General features: G+C 38.3%; 1 protein-coding gene across 9 annotated transcripts in view; it reads right to left on the bottom strand.

The window, feature by feature from the left end:
* The window catches only part of mctp1a (multiple C2 domains, transmembrane 1a), a 187,207-nt gene that overhangs the window by 103,434 nt on the left and 58,495 nt on the right, over nt 1–25,278 (bottom strand). For all 9 annotated transcript variants that reach the window (XM_084412900.1, XM_084412902.1, XM_084412901.1 and 6 more), the window contains exon 2: nt 687–804. In XM_084412900.1, coding sequence (XP_084269026.1) covers nt 687–804 — 118 coding nt within the window. The remainder of the gene's footprint in view (nt 1–686; nt 805–25,278) is intronic.

Genomic DNA, 25,278 nt, shown 5'->3' with positions numbered 1-25,278 from the left:
TGCTGACTAAACTGCAAAAATATGTTTCCAAGAAATTATAAGTAGGCAAAAAACAGACAATATGAGCTGTGGAAAATTATAAGTAATCTAAGAGCTTTATACAGCTTTTTATAGCGGATCCTATTGGTCTATCCTTCACAGCCTCGCTTTCATTACTGTCATGGCGCGGTTCTGAATAGGGTCTATTGTCAACAAAACAGTATACCTACATTGTTTTAAATATCCATTTTTGTGTTCCACAAAATTCAGAATTGGAACGACATGAGGGTGAATTAATGATGACAGAATTTTCATTTTTGTGTGAACTATCCCTTTAACCAACATCATGAATCTCACATTGATTTTAGTATGCTTTTTTTGTTTTTATCTGGACCATTCATTAATTAGACTAATTTATTTATTAACACACATACTCATATGTACACACACACCAGCATGCTTGACTAATTAAAACTTGTATAGTTGGTTACCCTGATTTTTTAAATGACTTTTGTTGAACCTAAGGATGATTTAGTAACTTCTTTGAATTAAACCAGTTCATTAATGATGTCACTTTATTGACAGTGAATGTTGAGGGGCAAAATGCAACAAAGCAAAAAGCAGCTCAACAGAACCTCAGAAATCTGGAAAAAGAGAGACCAAAAAAATAAATAAAGTCAAATAAATGTGGCGAAAAGGGCACATACCTCCCCTGTCTCTGATGGCCAGATTATTGCCCTTCTTCAACACAATGTCCAGTTGATACATTCCTGGCTTTGAAGGGGGATGAAGTTCTTCATTACTTGCTTCCACAATATTGATGCCCTACAGGGGGAGAGGAGAACAGTGAGGAGGTCAGACAGGCACACACTGCACCAGGATCTCAAGCAGACAAGCACACACTTCAGGGAATCAATAATGTTAATGTTTAATGTTATGAAGACTCAGATCATGAAGTGTTGGTACATCAGCTTCTCCAAGGAATATACTGTAGAGCAGCTCAAGAGAACAGAAATAGCTTTGCTTCAAGGCTCCAGTAATATCCAGCAACAGAGAGAAGAAAGGACGTTTGCATTTCACTTTGCCCTCACAGTTATATAATCATTGAGCCATACCATCACAAAATCCAGACCTCACAACCTTGAGATGTTCAAAAGAGCCACAGTCCTCACTTGCCTTCCCTTCTGGGAAACGTCAGGCTATAGTTCTGTGAAGGTCTGGAAATGTTAATCCTCTGCTTATGTTGTCGTTAGAAGACCATTTAACAGTTACCCTGCCTCTGAGCAGGTCATCAAACCTTGAGAAACTATCACAGAGAAACAATAAAACCTGATTATACTGCAACAGAAGATGGAATGCTAATTTCCAGATGACTGTCGGGCTAACCATTAGTGGCTCTTTGATAACACTGTTTTCTTTTTTACTTATTAAAAATAGAGGTGTTTTTTTACTCAGCAAGAACTTATTATCTGAAGCTTCTTAGAGTTTACAGTATTTACCACTGAGTCTCTGCCTCTATTCGTCTTTACTACGGTATTATCCTGCACTATCAGCAGCATGCTGCATGAAATCTGCACCTTTATATTAAAAGAATAATTACTCTGCAAACTTCCATTAAAGTGCTGCCACCAGTTTCTTGTAATAAGAAATATGCTGTGTATAGTGTACTGTGCGGTTCATGCTAATAACCTTTATGAGACTCAAGGAGATATTAGTACACAGTAGTAAATTGCTTTACTGCTTTGTAACTGCTATGAGGGACAGTTTGTGGTGACTTGTCAGAAATTCATAAAGCAACTATACACCTATACACACTTGTGCTTACCAATACACACACACACACACACACATTTATAGACAAACAAGCATTCACAATATGACACATAAATAAAACTGCCGTTTGAGTGCTGCAAACGGGGAAATAACCTAAATATTAACAGTGTTTTTATCTATTACATTTTTCAATTAACTTTTCACACAAATTGTTATGGGGTTATGGAATTATATATTTTGTAATGGGGAAAAAAAGGAATTTAATTTGAAAAGTACAAAATATATTGCTCATTATGACAGATTGCTGGTGTCTAGCCATATCTGGCTTAATACATGTAGTAACGTGTAACTATGTCGACATCACCTTAAAATAAAGTTTTACCAAAATTGATGGATGGAAATGCCAAGATGCACAAAAAAATCTTAAAAATGCACATTAAAAAAAGGTTTGCACTCAATTGAGGTAGAAATGCTTTTTATCCAATAAGAATTCATGCGCATAAACTATGATGGCAAACCATTTACTGAATAAAACCCTCTATACGAAAAAAAAAAAAAACCTAGTGACTTGGATAACTGGACTAACCAGAATTAGAGTTAACGAGTTGATGAAAAGAATTGAACAATTTCATTGCACAGCATCTCAAATGTTGGTTTGGTCATTCTGAAAGCTCATATAAGATGGAGATGCATCCCTAGTGTGTGTGTGTGTGTGTGTGTGTGTGTGTGTGTGTGTGTGTGTGTGTGTGTGTGTGTGTGTGTGTGTGTGTGTGTGTGTGTGTGTGTGTGTGTGTGTGTGTGTGTGTGTGTGTGTGTGTGTGTGTGTGTGTGTGTGTGTGTGTGTGTGTGTATAGAGTAAAATTCCCCAGTCTCCATCTGGTGATTAATTAGCCAATGAGCAGCTGGTTTAATTAGTCAATAATGTTTACAAACCTTTCATCGTAACACAGGTTAAAGGAACATGAGGAACATTAGACAAAGCAAAATCGAAAGGAAGAGACAGAAAATGTCATATTCGCCAGATCCTACAAAATATTTAACTTAAAACAGTGCACAAACAAACACATTCGTCTCCTCACTACCAAGAGAAGATCGTTTTCATTCTTTTTTCTTTCTTTCATCTAGAATAAAACAGCACCCTGAAACTACTGTCACTCAACAAACACTGTTTATTATTCAGTCTTAAAGAATGACAAGATGTTTGGAATGTAATTGTGCCCTCAGGTCCTTCTTATTGTTGTGTTTGAGAATTTCATTTCCGTTTCAGTTTGCTCATTATGACAGATTTCTGGTGTCTAGCCATATCTGGCTTTAGGAGCATTAGAGAAATTAGCTGAAACGGGCATCATTAAAAGTTTCACATCAGGAAGTTTCAATCATATTTTTTGAGCCACACTCTATTATTAAGCATTAGAAATTGGCAGGCCTCAAAACTATTTTTAGATTATTTATGTAATGTTATAAAGGAGAACATATCTGGATGATATAGTAAATGAGTCAAGTATTATTCACTGCAATTGGACATGTGGGCTTACAACAGTTTCACAGTCACATCATGTTAGTGTATAATGACACTGAAACTCCTAAATTATGCTATGGTTAGGAAATACTTCAGAAATGTTCACAATATAGTGCAAAGAGATAATTATGAATATTTCAAAACTGACTGATCTCCTCTGAGAACTAAATCCTGAGTGAATCGAAGAGATCCCTGAGGGCTGCATTTAACCTGCTAACAACAGTGAGACAAAGAATATTCTGCAAGCTAGTTTCAGAAATTGTCTAATCTCTTTTTTATTTTTAAAATCTCACAATGATTGACGATGTATTGACTTAAAATTTAAATGTAGTTAATTTTGACAAACAAACAAAAAATACATAGTGTACCTTTAAATACATCTTATTATTGATCATTATCATTGCATCTTATTATTATCTTACAAAATGTCTGGGGTTTAAATTATTTAAGCAGAAACATGTATTTCCAGGTTTAAATCATTCTGAATTCATAATTACATTTAGTCCTTTAGCAGATGTGTTTGGCAGTTTAACGTAGACACTGGCATATACATTTCAGCTGATTATATCATTTTGTCCACTTATTCCTAAGGTCAGTCTTCATGATTAGCTGACACACCTGTGGGTTTCTGTTGAGCGCATCATTTAATAGAGACACTCAGTTTAACCTTTGGATGATACCACTGTCCTTATAAGCCACACCTCTGTGCTGCATCTCTCTGAATGATAGATTCCTCTTTTATCTCAAACTACATTTAGCTATAAACACTTTCAAATGTCTTGCTACTTATATACACCTATTTATCTCCCCTCTGTAGATTCTGTCCTGAAATACATTAACACATGCTCTATCCTAAATGCAAACATCAGGTGACACAGCTGTTTCTATTTGTAAGAGCTATTGAGCTTCTTTTTCGTATTTTAGATTACCCAATAATCCAAAATCAGCTGAAACAATGTCTATGAAATATAGTGAGGCTATTAAAACCACAGTTTATCACGATTTACTGTTAAACTATTGTTGCAGTTTGAAGTTTGGGTAGTAAATAGATTATGTTGGATCTTTTGTTTTGTTATGTGCATAAAACACATTACTCATGCGAGTCAATAATTGGCAAGAGCAGCTATATAATCATGTACTAAATATGACGACCCATAATGATAAATAAAAGCTCCTTCTCTTACCTTTCTCTTTTGTCTCTGCAGGGTCAAAAAGCATTTAGCGGAACTGATCAGAGCTTTGCATAATAAGTGACTCTCATGAATAAAAAATGATGGTGATGAAGTTTCAGCCTCTGGAGTCTTGCACACACTAAAAACCTTATTATAACCGGGATGTAGAATATTCCACTCCACAGGTACATGGACATGATTTCACTGGACAGATGGCCCAGGTAAGAGACGGGTCAGAAGTGTCATTACGGTAGGATGTAAAAGGACACAGAATTTGAGAATTACACTCTGTATGTATAACTGTGGTAATCTGTGGTAATGCATATACATCTATAAGCAACGGACTAAAAATTCTGATGTCAGTAGGCCTATTTATTTTGGAGTGATATATGACATGAAAAATGATGTTTTATTGGCTAAGATTATTTTTTAGACAGTATTTAGAGAAATATAAGAAGCATTTATTCTGCATATCAGGGAACATGAAAGAAAGTTAATTAACGAATTAGAATTAACAATCTAATTCCCTATGATTAATAAATGCTGTACACGTCACCTTGTAAAGTAAATTTTTCCAACTTACACACAATTTATGGTGCACACAGAAAAATCAAGCCCAACTCAACTTTAATTCAATGATTATTATTATTATTATTATGTTTTGTCTTAAAACTAATGACTATTTGTTGATCTAATCCACTTGTCAACAGCTATGTTTCCATCCACCTATTTCTATGTGAATTTATTTCATAAAGGATATTACATAAAGAATTGTGGTTATACACTTACACTTTATTTTAAGGTGATGTAATTACATTGTATTTACTCAAATAAGTACTGAGTAATATTAATAAACTGTACATGTAGGCCTACTTACTATAGAGTTATGGTTAGGGTTAGGGTTATTTACTTGTAATTGTGCATAATTTACTGCTATTACTATAGTAAGTACATGTAGTAACGTGTAACTATGTCAACATCACCTTAAAATAAAGTTTTACCAAAATTGATGGATGGAAATGCCAAGATGCACAAAAAATCTTAAAAATGCACATTAAAAAAAGGTTTGCACTCAATTGAGGTAGAAATGATAAAGAATCCAATAAGAATTCATGCGCATAAACTATGATGGCAAACCATTTACTGAATAAAACCCTCTATACAAGTGACTTGGATAACTGGACTAACCAGAATTAGAGTAAACGAGTTGATGAAAAGAATTGAACAATTTCATTGCACAGCATCTCAAATGTTGGTTTGGTCATTCTGAAAGTCATCAAAATGGTTGGGTATAATTACCGCTCAGAGTTGTCACACGCGATTGTGTTCCCAAACACTAGGTATCCACCTCCGAACACAAAATAACATGACAGCATTTATTGCATTTCGTCTGTGCGCTCCGAGGCGCAAGTTATTTATGACATATGAAAAAAACTGCCACAGTGGCTTACCCAATTGCCACAACCTCCATTTTTATTACAGATATTTGTGTCAGTTTCCCAGGAAGTGGTTGTTTTGTTATCTTGTACACATGGGATGCAAACAGTGCTTTATTCGCAAATATTCTTTGCGATATTTCAATTTTGCGCACAAGTTTAAATCATAACTTTGAATGGAAACAAAGCTAGTGTAATTTATTCACTCTCCTATCAGAATAAAGGTAAAAAGTCTTAAAAAATAATAAAACAAATGGCACTTACTTCATCTGAAGAACAGAGTAACTTACCAAGCACATCCAAAGTGAGATATCACTTCTACATGCCTGAGCCGACTATCTGTTCTGTTTATATGACACTGCCAGCTCAGTTTACAAAATGTCTTTGTAATGGTTCTCTCACAACCACGTTTCAATGGTTTACTGGTAAAAGTTTAATGACTGATGATTGATGTGAAATATATGAATTTATGGGAGCTTCATCACAGACGTATTTTCCATTTCATGGTGTTATCTGGACACATACAGTAGATTGTGTATGGAGCAGCATGAAATAATTGATGTGCTCTTATTTGGCTAAAGAGGACAGATTTGTTTATTTCCACACACTGCAGGTGGCAAGAGATAAATTGCATTTGCATAGGTGTCTTTTTAAGGTTAGCCAGAAGAGGTTCAGATGTAGGTCATGCTAATGGAGGTGTAGAGACCTGCATTAATATAAAGGGATAGTTCACTCAAAATAAAAAATTCTGTCATCATTTACTCAGTCATTTTGTTCCAAACCTGTATGATTTTGTTTCCTCCACATCAGAACAAAAAGGAAAAGCCTGCATTCAGTGAAAATGAGTGGTTACCACAGCTGTTCAACTCCAAAATGGATCAAATGTGCTATATTCCAAAGTTTGCCAAAGCCATACAATAACTTTGTGTGAACATACCTCAAAATAAGACATTATTTACTGATAATCAATAAAGCTCTAAAATCTGATTATCAATTCTAATACGGAAAATCAAGATTTGTCACTTCAGGTTTGACGTCAGTAAAGCCAAACGTCACTGGTTCTTATTTGTCCCGCTACAGATCATGACATGGCAAAGCTATATCCAATTACTCTAGACAAATAAAGTGCATGAGTCGTTTGGAACGCTTTCATGCGCTATATATATATTTTATGTTTTACTCGACCCCGATCATCCTTCACTTTCATATGGAAAAGACCAGCATGAACATCATATTAAACATCTCATTATATGTTGCATGGAAGAAGAAAAAATCACTACATGAGTATGAGTAAACAAAGCCTGAATGTTCATTTTACAACTATCCCTCTGTGACACTATTCACACATTAAACTCTCAATAATGCCTTTATATAAAGTTCATGTTTTAAAAATGATTTAAAAAAAACTCATAGATCTTACAGTGTACACTTTCCCTTTCCACTGTGTGGGGGACAATCAATAACTGCATAACATATCAAACAGTGGACATGTCTGGACTGTCTCCAATAGTGTCTCAATAATTCAATTTGACTATACCATGATTGACAAATGTGACAGAAATGTAATCAACGTCTCTATTAGAGTGACAGGCAGCCATCTGGCTAAGGGCTTTGGATAACAACAAATGTGTTGTGGGCATTACAGTAATATATAGTTGCCATAAACAATGTAATCAATCACTGATGGATTTGATTTATGATAGAAAGAAACAAAGATGCCAATACAATAGTATTTTGATATACAGTGGGTACGGAAAGTATTCGGACCCCCTTAAATTTTTCACTCTTTGTTATATTGCAGCCATTTGCTAAAATCATTTAAGTTCTTTTTTTTTTTTTCTCATTATTGTACACACAGCACCCCATATTGACAGAAAAACAGAATTGCATTTTTGCACATTTATTAAAAAAGAAAAACTGAAATATCACATGGTCCTAAGTATTCAGACCCTTTGCTCAGTATTTAGTAGAAGCACCCTTTTGATCTAATACAGCCATGAGTCTTTTTGGGAAAGATGCAACAAGTTTTTCACACCTGGATTTGGGTATCCTCTGCCATTCCTCCTTGCAGATCCTCTCCAGTTCTGTCAGGTTGGATGGTAAACGTTGGTAGACAGCCATTTTCAGGTCTCTCCAGAGATGCTCAATTGGGTTTAAGTCAGGGCTCTGGCTGGGCCATTCAAGAACAGTCACGGAGTTGTTGTGAAGCCACTCCTTCGTTATTTTAGCTGTGTGCTTAGGGTCATTGTCTTGTTGGAAGGTGAACCTTCGGCCCAGTCTGAGGTCCAGAGCACTCTGGAGAAGGTTTTCGTCCAGGATATCCCTGTACTTGGCCGCATTCATCTTTCCCTCGATTGCAACCAGTCGTCCTGTCCCTGCAGCTGAAAAACACCCCCACAGCATGATGCTGCCACCACCATGCTTCACTGTTGAGACTGTATTGGACAGGTGATGAGCAGTGCCTGGTTTTCTCCACACATACCGCTTAGAATTAAGGCCAAAAAGTTATATCTTGGTCTCATCAGACCAGAGAATCTTATTTATCACCATCTTGGAGTCCTTCAGGTGTGCTTTCATGTGTCTTGCACTGAGGAGAGGCTTCCGTCGGGCCACTCTGCCATAAAGCCCCGACTGGTGGATGGCTGCAGTGATGGTTGACTTACTACAACTTTCTCCCATCTCCTGACTGGATCTCTGGAGCTCAGCCACAGTGATCTTTGGGTTCTTCTTTACCTCTCTCACCAAGGCTCTTCTCCCCCGATAGCTCAGTTTGGCCGGACGGCCAGCTCTAGGAAGGGTTCTGGTCGTCCCAAACATCTTCCATTTAAGGATTATGGAGGCCACTGTGCTCTTAGGAACCTTAAGTGCAGCAGAAATTTTTTTGTAACCTTGGCCAGATCTGTGCCTTGCCACAATTCTGTCTCTGAGCTCTTCAGGCAGTTCCTTTGACCTCATGATTCTCATTTGCTCTGACATGCACTGTGAGCTGTAAGGTCTTATATAGACAGGTGTGTGGCTTTCCTAATCAAGTCCAATCAGTATAATCAAACACAGCTGAACTCAAATGAAGGTGTAGACCCATCTCAAGGATGATCAGAAGAAATGGACAGCACCTGAGTTAAATATATGAGTGTCACAGCAAAGGGTCTGAATACTTAGGACCATGTGATATTTCAGTTTTTCTTTTTTAATAAATGTGCAAAAATGTCAACAATTCTGTGTTTTTCTGTCAATGTGGGGTGCTGTGTGTACAATAATGAGGAAAAAAAATGAACTTAAATGATTTTAGCAAATTGCTGCAATATAACAAAGAGTGAAAAATTTAAGGGGGTCTGAATACTTTCCGTACCCACTGTATGCCACAGTACTGAATCATTCGTATATCATGGTATTCACACAGTACTCAACATTTTTGGAGTCTAGGGACCCCTTATAGGGTACAACATTTTCCAAGGACCCCCTCATAATTAAAACAGTGATTAAACCCAAAGTTAATGTAGGTGAGAGTGAAAATAATATGCTTGATTTATTGGTGCAAACTGTCCCAATTGTAAATGTAGGCCTACTTTTTAATAATAGACTAAAGTTAATTTTTATTATTTACCGTATTTTTTTTTTCAAGAAAAAATGTTACATTGGTCACATTTTATTATTAGATTCAGAAATCATGTAAAATACTGGTAAATAAAACTAAACTTTAACAAACTCTAAACACTGTAAACGTATTTTACTTCCCCTCACTCTAAATCCTTTCAATTGAATGCCTTTTCAGAACAGAAAAATATAAAACAAATATGTATAAAATATACATAAATAATAGTGCCAATCATTACAAACAACATGTATTTTAAATGCCCAGACTATAACAAACTTATTTAAAGCGGAACTGAAACTGCTTGCGTACATCTCATTTGACAAAAATCGCTTCAATAAACGAGTCATTAGTCGGGGTGTCATGATCACAGTGTTGTTCCCCTGTCTTTTTTTTGGACTTTTAAGTTGAAATATCCTTAACTATTGTTTCTATGTTCACTTCCTGTATTCAGTTTCTGTTTCCCTTGTATTGCCTGCCTTGTTTGGCTGGATCCCAAATGGCACATTTCATGTGGACTCTCGGTCTCGTGGCCTTAAATTGTGCATGCTCGCCAAGCGTACGAGTCCGTAGGGTGTCCCATTCTGCATTTCAGCGCTCAGAAGTGTGCTCGCGAGCTCCGCCTTTGTGCCCTCGATGCGGACTTCGGCAAAGCCTGCACTTTTGCACCCTCCACACGAGTTACCTACCCAGGAATCATTGTGAAGTTGCGAACGCCCAATCGGATAAATGAGGGGAGGAGGTTCGTGGCTGTTTGACTTTCGGTGGCATGATGTCATCAAGCCTGTCCCAAAATACACTCTTGCGTGCCCCCGTGGACTCGAGGCCAGCGCCCCTTAGGTCTGCACTTCCTGACGTCACCAAGTGTGAACTCGAAAGAGGTCCACAAGGCCGGAGTGTGCCATTTGGGATCCAGCCTTTGTTACCCTATCCACCATCGTTAATTTCCATGACGACTCACCTTGCACCTGTCCCTAGTCAGCTTCCTTGTTATCTTGTGCTTAAATACCCTTGTGTTTCTCTGGTTGGTTGTCAGTCGTTGGTTTTCGCTGTAACATGTTGCAAAAAATGTTTTTAGAATAACACCACGGCATGCTCACGCTGAGCAACACAGCCTACATATTGTACAACAGACAAATTAAATTGAGTAACCAAATAACTTTTCTATGTTTAGTTGTATCATAAGAGGCTGTGATATCAAGCAATTTCTAAATGTAGCTATTTTCTAGCTATTTTGCATGCAAACAGTGACATTTACATGTGCACCAATAATGTGATTATTTCTAATAATCAAAGTAAGATCTTAATCGCAGTAAGATGTTTACATACAAACTCTTCACTCCAGTTTACATGCAATTTGCATTATTCTGATTATTCGCTAATACGTATGGTTATACCACAATCAGATAGGCATACAGTTTGAATGTTACCGGCCATTGTTTTAATCTACTCGCATCAAATTCAAAATACATTTTACAAACATCGCAATGCGGAGTTTGCCTACGCTGCCGTAGCGTTCTTCACGTCGTCTGGATGAAGAAACGGAGCAGAGATGCGCAGCGAGTTGTGTTGACAGAGTTTAGCGATTTGGAGAAGAGAAAACTTATAATGTCAGAGTTCATACATGAAGTTTAGTGAACAACACATGGCATCCGTGTAGAATTGAGCACATGCACACTATGGTCAGAGCGGTAATAATGAGATTAAGGTGTTTACATGCCTGTTGCGTACGCCACATAATTTAATGTAAATATGGTTACTACGATTATGAGCTTAATCGCATTAGTTTGATTGAAGTATTGCATTTACATAAGGTAAAGTTTAATAGCAATTTGCCAAAATCCCATTATAATCCCATTATGAGGGTGCATAAACGTACTGAGTGTGGCTCACAGGGTCATCAAGAGTCCATTTATCACTTTGCTAGACTGAGCACAGTTTCCCAGGCTTTTTATATCTTATCTTTACAAAGACCTAAAACCATGAGATTTACATCTATATGTCAGGAGTATGTTTGATTCAACATGTATGTTTACACGACAACAGAAACGTTTTTTCTTTGTACAGATGACAACGTTTTCATACAGGTCGATCTCCGTTCACATGGATCCGCGAAAACAACTAATAACGCTGTATTATGCATGCCAGACAAGTAGTTGGCGATGTCACCTTGTAAAGAAAATTATTTTACTACAGTGCACACGAGCCGAACGCACATGCCTGTAGACACAAATTACATAATTGCTAATTTTTTTGTCTGATTTTCATTCTAAGGATGTTAATCTTGATAATACTGTATTATTACTTTGTCTTCTGGGTAAATTTCATCTTCACAAAGCCAGAAACATTCACTGTAATACCAATTCTAGAATGTTCTCCTCTGATATAAAGTCCCTTTTTACTTCCTTTAACTCTTCCGAGTCGCCGATCACGCCGGCGTGATCAAATCACATGACCAGTTTAAGACGTCGAAGCATAAAAACAAAGTCACGTTGAGCGCTGCTGTCCACTTCTGTCGAAAGTGCTGGCTTGAAACTCTATTTTACTTTTTGTTTTGTGTTGATAGACCAAGTAAAAACGGAGATATGATAATTTAAACTTTATATAATTTTTTTTTTTTTAAATATTGACGCGTTCGTAAAGGAACGCAAGATGGGATGTGACAGGAGTTGCATTTATTCTCATAACTTCGTCGGTTTTTGTCATAAAACAAAACGGAGAAAAATGTGTGAATCTGCTGACTCAGATCTTCAGGCTGCACATTTTAGGGAGTGGAGGAGGAGCCAACTGAGCAAAGAAGTGAAATTGAAAGGCGCCCGCGGGAGTCAGGAGATTGACGGAGTAGACAGAGAGACATATATATATAGAAAGAGAGAGAGAGAGATATTATTGCTAGTTTTTGGAAAAGTTTGAATAGATTTTGAGAGTAGTTTAGGAGTAGTGTAGATAGTTTAGGTAGTTTAGTTAGTTTTTTGTGGAAGGAAAATGAAGCGAATGTCTTTGGTCTCATTGTTGACAGAAACTGTTTTGAGGAGTGGCACAGATAAAAAAAAAAAACTCACCTGATATTCGTTGTAAATAGTTGTATATATAGTTTGATTTTGTGTTCATTTTACCTTTTGTATAGTATATTTGCACTTTTTAGGAACCCCTCTTACTCAAGGAAGGAAAGCCCTGTAATGTAGCTGCCTGTGTAATTGTACATGAAGTGTTTTGTAGAGTTTCTAAGCAAAAAAGAAAAGAAAAAAACGCCTATTGCCACACCTGCTTTTTGCTGTATATAGTTAGATTTTATCTCAATTTTACCTTTTTTATGTTGTATTTGCACTAAGTGGGAACCCTCATACTCTGGGAATGCAAGGCCTTAAATATAGCTCTCTGTATAATTGTGTGCATAAACTTTTAAAAAGTGGCAAAGCTAAAAAGAGAAAAAAAAGCCTATGGCTACACTCGCTTTTTTTTTGTAAATCATATTTTTTTTGTATATAGCTTGATTATATCTGAATTTTACCTGTATATGTTGACATTTACAACTTGTGTTTACATTTTAAACCTTTTAAAATGCTTCATTGAGCATGTTTGTGTTTTTTGTAGTAAAAAAACTATAATTTTTCTATTCGGATTTTGTGTTTTTTGTGTGATTTTGGGTCCAGTATGTTGATACAGTACATAAAAGTGAAAAAATAATTGTATGTTCATATAGGTGATGTTGTGCTGAAAAAAACAATACCAAACATTGGTATGGTAAACATTTGTTTATGTCGCAAAATAAAAAAAATAAAAAGTACTCAAAAACGGCCAAAATAGCCCAAGACTCCGAAGAGTTAATAAAAAGTCAAAACCTTTGAACACAAAGGCTTCAAAAACATGAATCATCCTTGAGTCTGTCTTAAGGAACCTTTCATTTTTCATGATGACAAAATGTTATATTGTGTTGATTTGCGAAATTCTTATAACCACTTGTGATGATGTCCGTATGCCCCCCTAATTTCTTACTGTTAATATCTGTATCCTTTCATTTGCAAAAAAGCCTATAGACTAAACACGTAATAGCCTACGCATGTGCATGGCATCACCGTTTTCACAGATTCGCGTTTTTGTAGTTTACACTACAAGGATAACGGTGTCGTTTTTCAAAAACTTTGCATTTTCAGGCCACCAAAACGCCGTTGACGTGTAAATGCATGGCCAAAATGCATAAAAAGTCTTCCGTTTTTAGTTGAAAACGGTGTAGTGTAAACGGCCCCCAAATTACTCCTGGTAGGTTCTTGTTAATGTATGGTATCATTACTGTTCCTGATTTTATTCACATTTCCCAGACCATACTGCATAGGCTTTATTTCATTATCATTAAAATGTAATAACTACATGGGCAATATATCAGCCAAAATTAAATTCTATCTCAAAGAGGTGAACAATAACTGAAAATCACAGGGTTCAGTCAAGAGCGATAATGCTACTTTGACTCTGACTAATACTTTCACTGTAGAGGATTCCCTCAGCAGAATTACATCACCAAATGTTAGTGTGCATTTTCTCTCAAAAAACTGCCATTATTAAATATTCGCAATAATAATTTTTTTTTTTTTTTTTTAATTACCACATTAACTCAATAAATACATTTTAAACCTATCTGTTTCCAAGAAGCAGCCCTTTCAACTGTTTTTAAAGCACATATGAATGACCAGTTATTTGAAACCATAACTGATACCATTTTCAGCAGGAAGACAGAAGTTATCTGAAAAAAGCAATAGTCTAAACCACTGATTCCATTCAATGCCTGTCTCTGGGACCAAATAATTGTACCAAGTGCAAAGTGACTCCAAGTGCTCCCTTGAATGGGTTGCAATCTTCTTTTCACTTCGCAGAGATAGATAAAGTCTCAAAGCAATGCAATGTCACCTCGGTTAATGGATTCTAAGAGATGGTGAGACCTATCTGTCACTGATCGAGACAGCCTGTTTCCATCAGTGGACATGATGAAGCTCTTCACTATGTTATTCATCGTTATCTTAATGAATACACAAGTACGGTTTTCTGATATGCCCAGTGAAAATTATTTAAGATTTAACTTTTCTTTTTTCTTTTTTTTAAGTCACATGCCAAAAGAAAAAGAAAAAAGTGACCAACATGAGTTTAGTCTTAGGTAAAATATGAAACGTTTTCAAAATGGCACCAGAGTGGTATTTCAGTGTTGTTCGAATATGTTGGTGACGCAGGATAAAATTTGCTAGAATGATGTTTACATATGAGAGAGTGTCACACATGCTCATAAAGTACTGTATATTTATTAGGCAATTCAAGGTTGAGCAATTGAAAAGTTTCTATGGTAAAAAAAAATGCATCAGACCAGTGAAGATCAATCTAAGCAGTGCTGAAGCCAAATGGCTTTCAGAACTCTTTCAATGTGCCCTAGTTTATGAACTACATTATTCACATGTTTATGGTTTCAATTTGAAGCTTCGCTCTCCATCACATTGAAAGCCACTGTATTTGTTTCGCACTTTTTCAGCCCGGAGAAAGAAGTCATTCATCATTTGCAGGATAACTCCATCCACACACGCACACAAATGCAAATGCCTTGCGCATACACATTTTGTTTGTTACTATTCAGTGTATGAGCCATCCATTTATCTGAATGTCTTTTCACCCTGCCACTGGCTCTGGAATCACCTCTTTTTATGGGGAGCAGTAAACCAATAACAGAATGCAACATGGTCGGCACTTTTTATTGTGTTACATGTTTAGCTGAAAGAGTGAATGTGTTATTCAAAGCTAAAAATGAACAGCGTCTTTAGTAGCTCCAGAGGCATCTGCATATGCAAGAACAAAGAATAAAGATTAATTTAAGGTACAGTACATCTTAGCAGCCACTAAAAGTATGCACAACACATTTTTAACATGAAGTAGTATAGAAAAACTCATGTTATGGTTAGCTATGTTAATTTAGAATAAGGATTGCACAAACCTGACCAGGTTAAGCTAATGATGAAAGTATGTGAAATTTGTACAAGAAAAAATTCTTAAGACAAATTAGAGCAAAAATTGTGAATACATAAGAATGCATAAACTGAATGAAACCATTAATATTAACACCCACACAAAAGGCTTACCATCAATATTTAAATACCACTATATAGGCCTACCATCAACATTTATAAATGCCATCATATTTACCTTTGGCTTAGAAAACCAGTTCAAATCCAGTTCAGCCAAATCCACAAGACCATACCAAAGCCATTATAGGTCTTAAGTAAGGACCGTGGCTTGACTCAGAGTCAATGAGATATATTGTGACCTTAAATTATCTAATTTAATTGATTCACTGAACATTGTGGGCAAATGTTAGCCTGGTTCTACCAGACTCTTGTACATTTCATTTGTACAGAGAGTCTGGAATCTCTCCATTGAGAAACGTTTACTTCCTTGTAGGCGGGTTCTCTGTTAAAGTTCAAAACTATTGGATCTGCCCAGAGTCACTCAGGATCTGCCATAGCCAATCGCTAACGTGTGGTCGTGACGTATGTCATGCGCCGAAACCGGCCGGAAACATTTACAAATTCAAAATGTATATTTGACACTAAGGACAGTGATGTATTCAGTCAACTGTCGAAGCTGGGTCTAATCATTAACAATACGCCGTTGCGGTCGTTTCGGATCTGCCGCAAATGCTGTACAGTGATCACCAGGCTACTGCGCGATACGGAAACAACTTTTCTGCCTCCTTCACTTGGTCCTCCATTAGTGCAACAAGAGGGGAGACGACAACAACTATCGGCTTTGCATCCCTATCGTTCGCCTTAGCTAACTCATTCACCACTAGAACTGCCATGGCAGTCATTTTGACCGTTTTGAATTTTATATCTGCAATAACTTGAAAATGAAAAAATAAATACAATCCTGCTGGTGCCTGACTTTTCCTAAAAGTGTCTGTATTTTCATTTAAAAGGTTTTTCATATAAATTACCCATGGAAATTACACATAAGGCAAAAAAAAACAAATTAACATATTTACCTATTTCGGCCATAAACGGTCATATTGACCGCACTGAATTTCGCGGTATTATTATACCAATTTACGCAACAATAAAATGTGGTAAAAAAATACACTAAACATATTCAACAACAAATCATTTAAATGTAATGACATTCAGAACAGAACAAGAATGAAAAAATAACTAAAGCCAAAATGAAATGCTTTATAAGCGAAAGTGAAAGTAAGCGGCGTTGGGCTCACGCAACTCTCTAATTAGAATCAAAATGTTTCAACATTTGCGATGTATTTGGATGCTAAACTATTCTTTATCATAGGCTTTGAACTTCACTCACGTTCCAATATCGACGGAAAAAATCATCCTCTTCACACGATTAAAATGGTACGAATTGTAGCCTACTAGTAGCCTACTGAGAAACAGAGCAGTGGAATTTGTATATGTTAGGTTGACTATTTTATTATTATTCACTATAATGAACAGGCTGCAATGCTGGAATTTGGTGTGTGTGTCGACGGGCGCGGGCGCGATCGAACAGTGGAAACATGAAAACATCTCCGTCATTTTGTTCAGGGCATCTACGAATATTATTTATTTATAAATTATAATTAAACTTGTTTAAATGTACAGTTTGGTGTTGTTTTGTTTTTAAAAGACATCCTAATACAATAAATGCATTAATCTCTCAATTGGGGATTTATCATTTAAGATATAGAGTTTTGAATAGCGATCAAAATGACCGCTTGCGGCAGTTCTAGTAGTTATGGAATTCTTCTGGCACTAGTGCTGAGTGAGCTGGAAAATCAAACTTTTCCCGAACCCCGTGGGGAGGAGGGCCACAACATCATGGCCACCAATAAAACTTAGCAAACATTGTTCTTGCTCCGGCTTTAACTTCTGTATATTCTGCAGTTTTGCAACAACGGACCGAATAGCTTTTCTCACATCTTTCTCCGCTGCCATTACTCCAACTCAAACTGACGCACTACATCAACGTCATCGTTCACAGCCACTCCCTCTGTTCGCTGATTGGTCCTACAAAAAATTGATTTCTGGAAACCTAAGAATATACAGCAGTCCCAGACGTAGTACTGAAGGAAAATGAAATTGAGCGGAAGTACGTAGGAGGGCGGAGCCAGGCTAGGCAAATGTGCCCACAATCTGGTACATTTTAGCTTAAGCTATTTCTTTGAAACTTGAAATCGATGTTTTCCAATTACACACTAAAACAATTTATTCTGGAGCTAGTCTGAATTAAATTATTGCTGCTTTGCATTATTGGGCGAAAGCAAAAAAGGAGCTAAAATAATTTACTAAATTCATTTACACAGACCTATATAATAAGAATATATGAAATATTAACATCAATAGTGACAAGATAAAGAAAAGATACTGCTATTGATTGGATAACTGAACAAATTAACTTAAAGTTAGCCATCAAAAAAACCTGCTTTTACAGCTTTAACTCTTTCCCTGCCAGTTTTTTTGTACAAAATGTTCATAGTCCACCGAATATTTTGTTGAATGAATATCGGAACATGAAATATATCAAAAGAAAGAACAGAGCCTCTGCTTAAACAAAAATTCCTAGCTTCATGCATTCTTTTTTATCAACACTTGAATGTGGGTACGTTGAATAAATAAATAAAAAACATTTTGAACAAAAAGCTGAGAAAACCACATTTTTGTCAAAGACTGCAACGTGCATAAGCAATGCGTCTATCGTTTGTTTCTGCTTCTTTTTCGCCTGTGTTTTGATCTGGAGATTCTGTACTCTTTCAGAAGATGCGTAATAGCGCCCCCTGCCATATAACAATGAAAAATTGATGGATAGAAGATTCTGTCAATGGTCTGAGATGAAAGATGTGAGATGCAAAATAGCAACTTAAAGACTATTAAAAAAAACTGTATAATTTATAAAACCATGAATGGGTTCCATTTTCTGCATATTTTTCTGAAATCAACCCATGGGCTCAACTGGAATCCCACACAAACTATTGACTTTTTGAGCTTGCAGTTAAGCACACAAATGCTCCAGATATAATGAAAGAAGCTGACCGATCGCTAACCTGTGGGGTGTTATACTACAACCATTTTCATATTAAAATAATTACCATTGCATTAAAAATGGACAAACGAAACTACAGATTATACTTCCGCAATTGTGTATCCCTGCCCACGGACTGTCAGATCGACAGAGGGTTATTAACAAAACAGTTAATGTGTTATATACTGTAAGATATGTCTTCTTTTGCAGTTTCAGATTTAACTGGCTCATATCCCTTTCAGAGAACCCTTGTTTTTGGCAGTCCATGTCCCATGTGCCAGTGTTAATATGATAGTGGAAAACTACTAACTAGTAGCTAAAAAAAAAACATGTCTGTGCCCATCATACAGTGGGATTTTCTGTGAAATTTGTCAACTCTGACAAGATCTGCAAATTGGCTCTGACTTTAAGTTACTAGTGTTGACTCATGTGTATTATCAAGGGAAGAGAGATCATGACTTAACAGAGCCAAAACTTCTGAGAGAAAACAATGATCAAACAGATTCATTCAGAGCATGACTCAGATTTTATCACAAAAACATTTCCTTTTTGCCACAGGGATCATGGAAAAGGTAAATTAAACGTGGTAGGAAATGATGTGTTGTCTTTTAGTTATCAGATGTTATGGCACCAGTACAATAATGAGAGCAATATTGTTCTCAAGTGCATGTGGGTTTAATATCAACCACGTCATCAAACCATTTGACAGAATCTGATTCACTCAATGAGACATGTTCAGTGGGTTAATTTCAGAATCCACTGTCCAGTTATCACTTCACATCACTTGCGTGAAATTTCTGTCGTCCACCACCATGCTGGGTGCCACTTTGATTATCCGCTCTGTAATTGTAGCACTTCTTTGTTGGCAAGCCGAAGCGTTACATAAGCAGCATGATAAAGGGCCCTGTGAATTCGTTTATGCTGTACGAGGTATATAAAATCCCACAGTGCCTCTGCTTCAGCGCAGTGTGTCTCTGCTTGCAAGGCTCTGACAGAAATAGCATCTGATGGAACAAGCTCACCGGCCCCGTTGGGTTAAGGCTGAGTGGGCCGAGGGTGGATTAGAGCTTCCTGTAGCTCAGAACTCTAGGTAGGCGTTGGACTGGATCTCGCTCCAATGCTGCCTGAAACATTCCCGTATGTTCTTGAAAATTACACAAAGACGTGATATTAGAATAATATCTGAAGAATCATGTGACACTGCAGACTGGAGTAATGATGCTGAAATTCAGCTTTGCCACCACAGGAATAAATGACATGTTAAAATATATTAAAATAGAAAACAGTTATTTTAAATGGTAATAATATTTCACAATTATACTATTTTTACTGTATTTTTGATCAAATAAATGCAGCCTTGGTGAGCATAAGAGACTTTGTTCAACAATATTAAATAAATCTTAATTATTACAAACTTTTGACCGGTAGTGTTTAATTTACATACATTACAATCATATAATAAGTTACATCTTCCTGCATGATTGACTGAATTATCCTGAATGTCTTTATGTTTTGCGTTCAAAACCAAAGTAAAATAGCCTATAATTGTAGGCCTTGGCAACAGTAAACAACTACCTGACTTGTGGGAATGTTTTGTTCGAAGTCAAAGATGGTGTACACACTCACGGTGTACAGGTATATAAAAAAAAATCACAATCCTAACTTTTATCTCCATATTGAAATCTCAGATGGCCAAACAGTGATTCATCAAAGAATTAAAAAGACTATTACATTTATTTTTAAGATGATTAAGATTACTATAGCTATCATTAATAAGATCTAATGCACAAATCACAAATAATCTTTCTTTCAGATTTCAAACCTTGAATTTAATGGCTGTATTAAAGAAGTTCATGTCACTGGTTGAAACCGAAGAAACACACTTGGCCCTTTGGAGCCAGATGCTAATGTGGTAAGTTAAAGGGTTACTTCAGGATTTAGCATTAAGCTTTGTATTAGTAGAAAACCTGTAGTATTTTAGAATTACCATGCTTTCCACCCTCATATCCCCCTGAGACGAGATTTATGTATTTTTTTGTCTGGAAAAAATCCTCCGATGACGCAAAAATCGTCATTTTGCGTCATCGGAGGATTTTCTGGCCAGAGGCTAAAGACTACAGCCAGTAGATGGCGTTGTTCCGCATGTTTTCAGCCCGCCCATACAGGGTGGGATCTCACTCACAGAATGTACACAGTGTCAGCCGTCTTTCTTTGGAAGCTAAGCTAGCAGGCTCTTGTTCTGTGGAGAAAGCTGAATAGTAGGAGACAGCTGAGTAAGTAACCATCCTCCTTTTCCCGGACTTGTCCGGCGGGCGAGATCGTTCAAAATGTACGGGATTCAGCTTTTGCTTTCTGGGGTCGCTATTCCTTGTTTACATGCACACCTTTTGTTTCAATCTAACTGAATTCATTCCGATTGGTGAATTTGAATGTAGTGTTTACATGAACGCTAAACAAGTGATCGGTTGATGTGCGTTTTACCATTGCTAAGAAAAATTCCCGCTCCTCCGTGAGAGATGCGAGACCCGGCGCGTCTCAGTAATCACGCCACCGGCCTCGCTCTGTTCTCCCGCGGCCGTCAGCCTCGTCCTGCTCGCCACAGTAAACATGATGAATGAATGGCGACTGTAGAACGCAAAAGCAGAATCCCGGACATTTTGGGCTATCTCTAAATCCCTCGCAAACTCATCACGTAGGCTAGCTTTGTTGTTTTAAACTGTGCACTCTTACCGGTAGGCGTGGCCTCCTAAGACAGCGAAGCAAGTGCATTCTGGGAGTTGTTGTCTTTTATCCACATAAGCCAAAAATACATTTTCTGGCTTTTCTCAGTCTAGAAAGCTCCAAATTAAAAAATTTCTTCACATTTCTTCTACTTAAATGACCTATTTTAAATACACATTCATCTTCCCAGAGGTGAAGTATCCCTTTAACGGATGAGACAGATCTGTTAATGAGGTTAAGGAGAGAGTTAGACCTTCACTAATGACCCTGGACAGAAAAAGGACATACTGTGACTCCCAATTAACGGTGAAAAAAAATTCTCTCTCAAATTTAGCTCCATTCACAGAGCTCACGGCCTCATTTATGCTGCAGGTCTTGATGCCCAATACTGATTTGTTGCCTATATCCGATTGTTTCGACCGTCCGTTTACACGTTCTTTCAATTGTGACCCAATATACACTTGCCATACTATCTGAACATTGTGCATGCTTAAAGGGGGTTCTTGCACAGATGGACAACCACAAAATATGCTTGATGCTAGCTTTGCGATATAGCGCATTACCATGATAGCGGAGGAGGACAAAAAGGGCCATCATCATTGCATCATTGCACATATACTTCAGTTATTGTGTGCAAGAGAGTTCTTAGGATTGGTGGGAGCATATTGTGGCGAGCTTGATATGTTGTGTCAACGTTTGTCCACATTCCTCTCCTACGACGACACACAGTTTCGCTGGGCCATCCGTTCCTTTGCAGATGCACGTCGAGATTACTCTCGTCATTAAACCGCGGAGACGTAGCCTAATGCCTCAGAAGATCCGATCTGCCTGTTTACATGACAGTCGCATTGGCACATATCTGATTTGTATCTGATTTATTTCCACATATGAATGAGGCCTGAAACCGATCTCGAAATATCCGAATGCATGCGTTTTTTTCCTGTTTACACGGTCATAGAACACATCAGATCTGTGTCACATTTGAGCAAAAAATTGGGAATTGGGTCACATTTCACTGACAGTGTAAACGAGGCCAGAGTAACCTAGACTCGTGCTAATTATCCTGTGGCTCTATATAGCACGTGATCATCTGGGTTTTCTTTCTGGCGTGTGATTAAGATAAAGTCAAAAAACCTAGGAACAGGTGCATGAAAGGAAATGATGTGTATATGAATTAAGTCCTTGTCACTTTCAATACAGCAATATACAGCATTTAGATATACAGCAACCATTGCTATTTTCATGGCAAGATCAAAGCAATTTAAAACAAAAGATTGTCATAATGTTTGCTAAATTCCTGGTGAAACCTCTTTAACAGCATCCAAACAACTTTCTGAATAAAACCATAGGTTATTAGCTTTAAAAACATAAAAAATATGCCTAGTCAAAGGCATCTTACGAAATTCACATGCTGGTGACTCTTAATGTCACACTCACACACCGTGTTCACACACACGCCATTTCGCCATAGGAATCAGGTTTAAATCGACTGAAGCGACAGCACCTGTACCAAGCGTAATAGCACGGCAGGGTACGCAATACTCCTTCCCTTACTCTCAGGGAACCGAGGTTACGTTAGTGACCGAGTACGTTCCCTTTCGAGAACGGTCTCTCGTATTCCGTAGCTATACGCTATGGGAACCCATTTTAAAACGCCGTGCTATCAGCTTAACACTTCGCCCTTAAATATCACCTAAGGCCCGAAGCCCGAGGTTAATAGTAGAGCTAAAGTCAAATCCAATGGGGGCCGGACCATGTCGGGCCCCACAGAGGGGTAATAAAAGGCTTGAGCTCCCCCGAGGCCAAGGCCTTTATACAGAAAGAACTTCAGTGCGGCCACCGAAGCATATGAAGAGCTGTTCTGACTGCCTGAGCGGGGCAGAACGCTCAAAATAGACTCTAAGGTGTGCAGGGCCGTTGCAGCTTGGCCAGCAGCGGTGTAAGCTCAGCCGACGAGAGCTGAGGTGGCTCTGCAGGGTTTTGATGGATGGCAGGGTTTCCTTGGATCTCCATCCAATAGCAGTAGGCGGGCAGAGATGCGGGCAGCTTCACGTATCCCTTCTCCTCAGTGCCGTCAACGGTGGAGAGCGTTGCGGAGGTGGATGTTCTCAGGCGGGCCGAGTAAGGGGCGCGCCATGATTTAGTCAGCTCGTCATGTACCTCAGGAAGGAACGGCGCTGGTCTTTGACGAGGGGCCTGGTGGAGCCCCGGCAGGAACCATTCGTCGAGCCCGAGGTCTTCAACGGCTTTAGTGAGGACGCGGAGGAGCTCTGAGTCCAAACTCGCCCTCGCGTCTACTTCACTGGACTGCGATGAGGGGGCGGGGTCAGCCGAGCCCACCCAATCCTCACACTCGGATGCAGCCAAAGACAGGCTGTCATCTTCCTCCTCTTCTGATCCACCGAAAGGGACGAGGCTTGCCACTTGCAGAGTGGGGCGCTGGTCCGTCTGAGTGAACAGAACAGGTGAAGGAGTCTCCGCTGGAGAGAGCGAGGCACGCAGGGACGTGGCCGGCCTCTGACTCTAAAAAAAGAGCTAGCCGCGAGTGCAGCATGGATCGGCAGCCACCTTTGCCGAGTGCAGCTTCCGCGTGGTGACGTCCCAGGCATGAAGTGCACTCACTGTGCCCGCCGGCGTCATGCAGAGCACAATCCGGACGCGGCATCTGAAACAGCGCCGAACACACTGTTAAACGCTTTCAAAGGATATGGCTTCTCGCCGGATGGCCGCAGGTGAATGGCGAATCAGAAGAGGCGGCGTCGAGTTCTAGCGTGTAGACCAGGAGGCCGCCGTCCGCTGAGCTGCTTGCTGCAGGTTGCTCGTTCTGCTGCTGGGGCTTGTCGACGGCGAAGGCTTCTTAGCAGGAGAAAACAGCGAAGTGAAGAGTTCGCTGAAGGAGATTAAATCTGCTTATTATAGCCAGAAGCCACGCCCATTCGAAGCCGCTTCGCCATAGGTTTGTGCAGTTCCCGCAGCACAGCCAATGAGCGCGCTAGTCAGCTCTGCTCTGTGCTCGCTGTGCAGCTACACTGTGTTTTAAAATAAAGGCTTCAATATTCTCGAGAAAAGGAGTTTTCCCATAGTGTATAGCTACGCAATACGAGAGACCGTTCTCGAAAGGGAACATGATACAAATGAAAAGCGTGAAATGATGCAGGAAATAATAAATGAGTGGAAGATGTTGCTGAACACATTCCCATTTTAATGGCAGAAGAATGGTTTGGGAGGTTGCAGGTATAATTTTAGACACAACATTCATCGCCTTTTTGTATCTGAAGATACAGCTGCCTGAAGTATGGTAACATGCCCAAAATATGCCAACATGCCCTGCTGAATACATCCTCAACAGCATTGTGATCAGTTGTTTGAGGTCTGATTGCAATTAGAATGTTTGGTGCTTCAAATGACGGTCAGGACCGTGGCCTTGTTTAGCACTGTGGGAAACATACCATTATCTACCATCAGTGATCAAGATAACAAGCTGTACGCATGCTTGATTTTGCAAACAAAAGTCTTGGAACAGAGCTAAATAGTAACCAAATGTCACAACTATGAGAGGAATAGCCATTTGATTTATATAGCCTATGTATTATACATATTTATACTACGGGGCTGTTTAATGCTTGATTCTGAATGGCTGACGAACGTTCTAAGGTGAGCAATTACTTTCCATTAAACGCATAGCTAAAGTAGTTCCAGACAGGTCTTGACTACAGTTCCATATCACTTCGCCAAATTATTTAAGTTATTACAAAGAATCTTACAGCCTATAAGCAAAAGAACCAAAACCCACAAAGCACACTAAGTAAATAAATATAACAAAATATGGTTGTCAAACATCAGTACTACCAGTACTAGTCGATAAAAAAAGTTGACATGCCAGCATTTCTGTAGTACAGAGTAAGCTATGCGGTACCCGTTTAAGTTCTCTCTGAGCGTCAAGGGTTTCTATTTACAGCATATTTTTACAAGTGTTGAACACTGTAGCCAATCACAATCATATCTGTGAACGCAATGGCCTATCAGACGAGCTAGTCCGAAAGTTAG

This window comes from Rutilus rutilus (assembly GCF_951802725.1).
Source record: "Rutilus rutilus genome assembly, chromosome: 7".
Classification (NCBI taxonomy): domain Eukaryota; kingdom Metazoa; phylum Chordata; class Actinopteri; order Cypriniformes; family Leuciscidae; genus Rutilus; species Rutilus rutilus.
This window is presented reverse-complemented; position numbering and strand designations above follow the sequence as displayed.